The following is a 7,500-nucleotide window of genomic DNA, read 5'->3' as shown; positions in this document are numbered from 1 at the left end:
ATAGTAAGAATCATAGTGATGGCAAGAGAGAGAGAGAGAGAGAGAAAGAGAGAGGCTCCTATGACTCCTATAAAGCATATGACTCCTATGACCTCCATAAAGCACCTTAGATTAAAGCATTCAGGATGAATGTCATTCATCCTGTTCTCCATATGCATGCCCTTGAACATTCTGGCTTGTGGCTGAAGACTTTGCATCACTGAGACAGTTTATGTATACATAAAACTTGACATACCATCAAAAATGGGTTCCCCCTAATGATTTGCGCTCGCTGAAGCTCTCGCCTCCCCCCACTGCTCGCGCCGTCTCCCCCCCTCCCCTGTCGTACCCGCCCCCCTTTCGCACCCGTCTGCCCCCCCCTTTGCCCCTGCCGCGTCCCGCCTCTCGCGTCCGCCTGCCCCCCCTCTCGCGTCCGCCTGCCCCCCCACGCCCGCCTGCCCCTTCGCGCCCGTCTGCCCGCCTGCCCCCCTTTCGCACCCGCCTGCTCTTGCCCCCCCTTCGCGCCCACCTGCCCTCCCCCCCCCCTTCGCGCCCTTTCCGCCCCCCTCTCGCGCCCTTCTGCTCCCGCTCCCCCTCGCCTCCCCCCCTCTGCCATCCACCCCTCCCCCCCTCGCTTTCGGTCTTTCCCTCCCCGCTCCGCGCTCCCCCCCCCCCGTCCCGCTTCGCCCTCGACTCAGCTTCAGACTCTGATGGAGGCCCCTCCCGCCCCACCTCAGAGGGAGTCTTTCTCGCAGCCCCCTCGCTCGCCCCTGAGGATACCCCCATCAGGCTTTCTCTTTCACCAGAAGAGGAAGCGAGCCTCGCCGCAGAGGTGGAACACCTCCAGGCACATTCCACCATCTGCCGTATAGTTGGCACCCGCCCCAGCAGAGGGGAGATCCGGGATCTTCTCCAGGGTCGCCTTCTTGCAGATGTGGGCAAGATCCTGGACGTTCAGTTACTGGGCCGCGGCCATTACCAGATTGAGTTTGAGACAGCCCAGAGCGTGGCCCAGGTCCTAGCCATGAGTGCCCTTGACATCAGGAGCGCTTGGGCCTTCTTCAGACATTGGCAGCATGGTTTCGACCCAGCAGCGGCCGAACAGGGAGAGCGCCTATTCCATGTCACAGTTTGCTTTCCTAGACTTCACCGCGAGTACCTTCCGCTCCTCTCTAGGATAGGATCATTGGTGGGCTCGGTGCTTGAGACTGGCCCCACAGCAGCTTCAGTGGTGGCAAGACTTGACATATGAGAATAGAGTCTTCTAATACCTTCTCTTATGATTGAAATCATCCAATCATCCCCAAGCTTTATCTCCTCTTACTCGTACTGTGACTCTTCTCTCTTTCTAAGGTCTATGGCAAAATAGCCTTCTCTCTACAGGGCTATGGCATACTATTCTTTGTCTAAAAGAAAAGCTATGGAGTTTTGGTCTCTTCTTCCGAAAGACCATAGCAATCTAACCTTCTCTTCTAAGATATTAGATAAGAATGAAGGGATATATACATAGTAGAGCACTGACACAACACTGTACATAAATCACAGATTTGAAAAACTCTAAAAAATTGGGTGAAAAGGTCAAAAATAGAGTCGGGGTTCTTGCACGCTGCATGTGTTCTAGGGCACTGCATGAATTCCCAACAGTCAACTGACAGCTCTCACCTACCCCCTAATAAAAAATTTAATGCACCAGCTATCAAGATTATTGCAGCGGGCCTGCCTTCGGTCAGAGTTTTGGTTCCTGACATCTCCTCCCTTTCGAAGGTCATTGAGTTACCTAGGATGGGGGGAGGGGGGGGATGGATCGATCAGAGAGTGGAGTTTTCGGGGCTTCCGAACCAGTGTTTTATATGCACGCAGGTTGGCCACCTGCCAAAGCGCTGCCCTCGCAGGAGACCCCGACCTTCACCGCAGCAGCAGACCTCTAATGGCCCGTCCACAGATGCGGCTTGGCAGGCAGCCTCCAGGACACCTGCTCAGCCCACAGAGACCTCTGATTGGAAGCCTGGACAGGGGCGCCGTAGAGGGAGACAGCCACAGCAACATGCCCCGAGACCAACGCAGCAGCAAACACAGCCTCAGCATCATTGGGTTCCAGTGAGGAACAGCTTTGCTCCCCTCCAGGAGGAGACCCCAGTGCAGACTGAGGATCAGGAGATGCCAGCGTCCCCCCCTTCACCTCCCTCCCCCCTCCCCCGTCCCCCCCTCCCGCCTCGCTTCCACCCTCACCTCCTCCCGTTCCCGCTCCCGCATTTTCAGTGTCTCCTTCCCCACGCCCTTCTCCCCCCCCTCCTCCCCCTCCGCTCGCCTCAGCTCCCCGGGAGGCACTAGCAGTGCCCTGGTGCTCACCTGCAGTCCGGCGGGCACTGAGCACCGACCTTGCTCGTGTACCACAGAGGAGACCTACCATGCCGATTCGTGCTTCACAGATATCCTCTATCCGCAGTCGGCTGAGTAGTCTCGACACTAGACAGCGCTCGGAGGCTTTCGACTACTCCTTTACACGCCTATTTGGAGCGGAGGGCCGCCATGAGCCAGCACCTATCAGAGTTCATGTGGTGATACTTCCGGCCCGAGGGGAGGAGGCACTTGATTCAGCGGTGGCCTTCTCCTTCCCTCTTTGCTGCACTAGCAACCGGGAGTGGACTCTGGATCTTGCTATTAGTATTTTGCAGACAGGCAGTTGAGTTTTCTCACCATGTGAGCGATTTGGAGATTACAGACATGGTAGGCCGACTCTGGGAGTTGGCACATTTCTTTGATACCGGGAGTGCGGATGCCTCCAGGAATCGACACTTGGTGGTTCGCATAGTGGCAGACCTAGCGCGAGACCCTGGCTATGTATGCATACATGAGGATTCTTTCTCCCAGCGGGAGGCAGTCGCTATGGGACACAGCCCACTGGCGCCTGGTCCGAAACTCTTGCAGCACACTGGGTGGGCAGATTCGTAGTCGCTCGGATGGGGATTACTCTCCATCCAAGCCGCTTGCGAAGGCCCGCTGTATGGCTGAGACAGCCTCCACCTCAGCAGGTCATCCATGAGGTTCATCTCATGGAATGTACAGGGCCTTGGCGGCGCACACTATGTACGTTATCGTGGTTGCTTGAGGCAGGAGCTTCAGAGATGCCTCGTTGGGGGCAGTATTGATATTTTGATGATGCAAGAGCACCATTTGAGTGAGAGCAGGATTCGGAGATATAGTTCGGTGATGCCTAGTAGATGGGACAATTTTTGGTCTGCAGGGTTTTGGTCCCTTGGGAGGGCAGGGAGGAGTATGTATGGTCATTGCGGATGCATGGCGGCAGGCCATTGTGGATCGCGGGGTCATTGTGCCTGGTAGAGCGCAGTATGTTATTCTGAGGATGCATGATGAGCACATTGGTGTGCTCAATGTCTATGCGCCCAATCATGCTAGTGCCAGAGCAGAGTTGTGGACCCTTGTTACACATGCATTGCCCGAGGCCGCACATTGGTGTGTTGGGGGAGACTTCAACATGCTTGAGGACCCGGCCGATAGGGTGGGAGGCAATCATGTTACAGTGCACGGCACAGAGCTTGCAGCTTGGGAGCGATTTTGTATGACACTGCGGATCACTGATGCATGGCAGCATGAGGCTCTCTCCCGTTCTCAGGACAATCTTAGTTTTTCTCAGTCGGATCGCCGGCAGGGAGGGACTAATTTATCACGGATTGATCGCTTCTCAGTCGGATCGCCGGCAGGGAGGGACTAATTTATCACAGATTGATCGCTTCTATGTGGGCGACAGGGTCAGGGAGCGTGGTGGCTCTGTTGGCATTCTCACTGGCACCTCTTTCTCAGACCATGCGCCAGTTATTTTGACTCTTGAGGAGAGGACACGGGAGACCAGCTTGCAGTTGAGGATCCCACAGAGGATACTTACAGACCCCAGTCTTTTTGAGGACATTGAGAGGATATGGCAGGATAGCCAGAGCTCTGACCTAGATGCAGCAGGCCAGTGTGCCCAGGGGCTCATCGAGCTCAGCTCTTTTTTGCACGCTACAGCCTTGACACGGCTAGGAGAGACACGAGAGCGGGAGCGTCGCTTGAGACGTAGCCTTGCTTCGCTCCAGCGCCTTCAGGAGCAGCAGCCCACATGTGAGTGGGTGGCGTCCTAGCTGAGCCAGGCACGTCAGGAGGTTCGAGAGGCAGAGGGGCAGAGACACGAGTTTTACTATCATCGCCAGGCCTCTCAGTGGACTCAGCTTGGTGATAGAGTGACTGGGGAGTTTTTTGAGATCACCGGATCCCGCCATGCTCGAGCAGGAGTACGCCAGCTTAGGAGGCAGGACAGATCGTTAGCCACTGAGCCCGAGGAGATTAGAGCTATTGCCACTGAGTTCTACAGAGACCTGCTTTCAACGGAGCCAACCACGAAGGCACGTGATGCTTGCAGACAGACTGTGTGGACCCATGTGCAGAGGAGGGTCACAGATCGTATGCACACAGCTTTGGGTGCGCCCCTTTCAGAGGATGAGCTTGTTGAGGCTTTGAGGACCCTCCCGCGTCATAGTTGCCCTGGGGAGGACGGTTTGACGCCTGCCTTTTTTATGCGCTATTGGGACCTTTTGGGACCAGGCCTCCGCAGGGGTTTTCAACATGTTTTGGACTCTGGGGTGATGCCACATAGTTTTTCAGAGGGCTTGATCTTTCTTATCCCCACCCAAGGGGGAGGGAGTGTCAGATCATATTCGGCAGTGGAGGCCTATTACGATCCTCAATACTGTTTACAAGGCCTTGAGTTTGAGGATCCAGCCGAAGCTTCCTTGGGGATTTGATTCATGCTACCCAGACAGGCTTTGTCAAGGAGCGCAGTATCCTTGACAACATCTTCACCTTCTGGGAGGCGACGGCCCGAGCTAGGTTTCTTGGCAAGGACTTGGTCGTTATGCTTCTCGATTTTGAGAAGGCATACGATAGAGTTGATTGGGGTTTTCTGGAGGGCACTATGCTTCGCCTGGGTTTTGAGCCAGACTGGATTTGAGGAGTGGCGGCTCTATATTCCACAGCTCGTAGCCAAGTGTTGATGGCAGGAGGACGAGGACCGAGTTTTGAGCTGACCAGATCAGTCCGTCTCAGGGATGCCCTCTCGCTCCGTTCCTTTTTCTTTTCTTTGCAGAGGCTATGAGCATGTATCTGACAGCAGAGGAGGTTGGCTTGAGAGGACTCCAGCTTCCAGTCCGGGGTGAGGACTTGCTTGATTTTGAGTTTGCTGATGACACGGGATTGTTTTTGCATGGCAAGGAGGCCAATCTACAGAGGGTAGAGCAGTCTCTACAGGTTTTTGGTGTGGCTTCGGGAGCATTGATCAATTGGCACAAGACAGTGGCTTTTTGGATCAGTAGCGCTCCCGCTCCGGCATGGAGCCCAGACCCGGGTTTTAGATGGATTCCTCCTGGCACAGCAGTGGTGACAAATCAGGTGCTTTTAGCGACTATGTGGTATATCACGTCTTGCTGGATTTTCTCGAGCTCTTGCATCAACCAGGTACAGAGGCTGATCAGGAACTTTCTTTGGTCAGGGCGGGATGGTCAGCAGGCCCGAGCAAAGGTTGCTTGGGCAGTTATTACTCTTCCGTTGGCCCAGGGGGGCTTGGGCATTATAGATCCAGCTGATCAGAGTAGAGCCTTGTTGGGGAAGCTTATTGTTCGGGGGCTGCTTCCAGGCGCTGAGCCTTGGAAGGAGCTTCTTTTTCAGCGGCTGCAAGCTAGAGCTCCCCCAGCAGGGGGCACTTGGGCACCAGAGATACGGTGGATCTTCATAGAGATGAGGAGGACAGACCTCAGTAGAGGATGGGAGGACAGATTTGCCTTGAGCATCCTGCGAGCTTGGGAGTTGCTAAGACCGGGGCTTTCTCAGAGACCTCCCACTTGTGATGAGGAGCGGGCCAAACAACCGCTCATCTGGAGCCCCGCGGTACACACAGAGCAGGGTCATATGTTGGTTCTCGGCCTCGTCTAGCCTGGGGACCATTGGCGGCAAGCCCAGCACGCAGTTTTGGAGATTGGCAGGCCTTTTGCAGTCTCCCGGAGGAGATCCAGGCGCAGAGGCTGAGTCACTTCAGAGGGGGGCTGATTATGAGGGATGACATTCAGGAGGCACTCGCTGAGGAGTGGTTCACGCCTTTTGAGCCAGCGGCCCCACGGTGGATGGGAGCCTTTACACAGTTGGAGATCCCGATTGCTGTCAGAGCTTGCACTGAGGATGGTAGATGCCTCTACTATGAGATACAGGATGAGGGCAGACTTCAGAGAGTGGAGGCGGAGTCGCCTTTGGTTGCAGAGTGCATCTACCACTTGGCGCAGCGGCCCTTTCTATACTCTACACGCGGGTAACCCCCCGCTGGCACTACAGGCCACCTATTTGGATTTTCCCCCCTCCTATTGTATGATATAGCCTCTCAATTTATTTGTACTTTTCTGCACCTAGAGAGAGTCTCCCTAGCTGCCTTGATTGGTCTCTGCTCTGCCTTCTTATGAGCAAGAGAGGGTTTGTAGTCCATTGGGCTTTTTTATAACTAATGAAAGGATCTTTTCATGGAAAAAAAAAAAAACTTGACGTACCACAAAGGCCATAAGAATCCAATTCACCCCCTGACTGAGCTTGGCCCACGGACTTAAGGCATCACCTAATCTCTATGCTTCCATCAAGCCTTCGCATGATTGCAATACATATATGTATGCATGCGTGCACGAATGTATGTATGTATGCATGCATGCATCTGGAAAGCAAAAAAAAATACATACGCATTGAGAGGCATTGAAGTTGAAAGTAAGTCGCAAACAATGTGTATGAGAAGGATTACGTTACCGGATTACCGTCTGCAGGAGCTTGAGGGATGAGGGTGCAGCTTCCACTGCAAGGGGCAAAACACCATCCATGGTAGGAGCATTGCAGTTCACCGTGCTCATTGATCCGTCCTTCTGAAAGAGGGGCAAGTCTATGGGGGCACTTGTCATCCCAGACTTGCCATGATAGCCCCTTTCTGTCCCACCAAAGAACAAGGTCTCTCCCTATGATCCTCACAGCAGAAGGGACCCTCTTGTCAAGGTTATCTGTAATTGCAACAGGGTACCACTGAGCGTTCCAGTCAAACTTGTCTTCCTCATCAAGACCTGCTTTCTCTTCATCAAAGGAAACCTGCCCTAACTCTGATGTAGTTTCTGCATGTGCTACGGACCCTGCCATAGCTGAGACCGTCCATGTCGTAGTCTTCTCACAGTGGGAAATTAGGGTTTCCTGCTTCGAAATCTTCGTGAAAAGACTCTCCTTTCTAGGCTTAAAGGAGCTAAAAGCCTTTAGCTTGGCAGCTCCATTATTGTATAATAGCAAGTGAGGAGAACGTGGAATATTCACAGGTGAAGAATGCGGAATATTCACAGGTGAAGAATGCAGTCTGGCCATGGAGATGGGTACCATGCACAACGAAGAGCTGCTAATCAGGAAGGGGAAGAGGTTGACGATTAAATTTGTCAAAAACTTTGTATGGATATTGGATTG

General features: G+C 53.9%; 1 protein-coding gene across 1 annotated transcript in view; it reads right to left on the bottom strand.

Annotated features, from left to right (window-relative positions):
- The window catches only part of LOC147633759 (protochlorophyllide-dependent translocon component 52, chloroplastic-like), a 79,667-nt gene extending 72,188 nt beyond the window's left edge, over positions 1 to 7,479 (bottom strand). Inside the window, exon 1 of the mRNA XM_086804788.1 lies at positions 6,811 to 7,479. Coding sequence (XP_086660914.1) covers positions 6,811 to 7,419 — 609 coding nt within the window. The 5' untranslated portion in view covers positions 7,420 to 7,479. The remainder of the gene's footprint in view (positions 1 to 6,810) is intronic.
- Positions 7,480 to 7,500: the final 21 nt, after the last annotated feature.

The sequence above is a fragment of the Cibotium barometz genome, chromosome 11, assembly GCF_041138505.1.
Source record: "Cibotium barometz isolate CiBa-2024 chromosome 11, ASM4113850v1, whole genome shotgun sequence".
In the NCBI taxonomy this organism is placed as follows: domain Eukaryota; kingdom Viridiplantae; phylum Streptophyta; class Polypodiopsida; order Cyatheales; family Cibotiaceae; genus Cibotium; species Cibotium barometz.
This window is presented reverse-complemented; position numbering and strand designations above follow the sequence as displayed.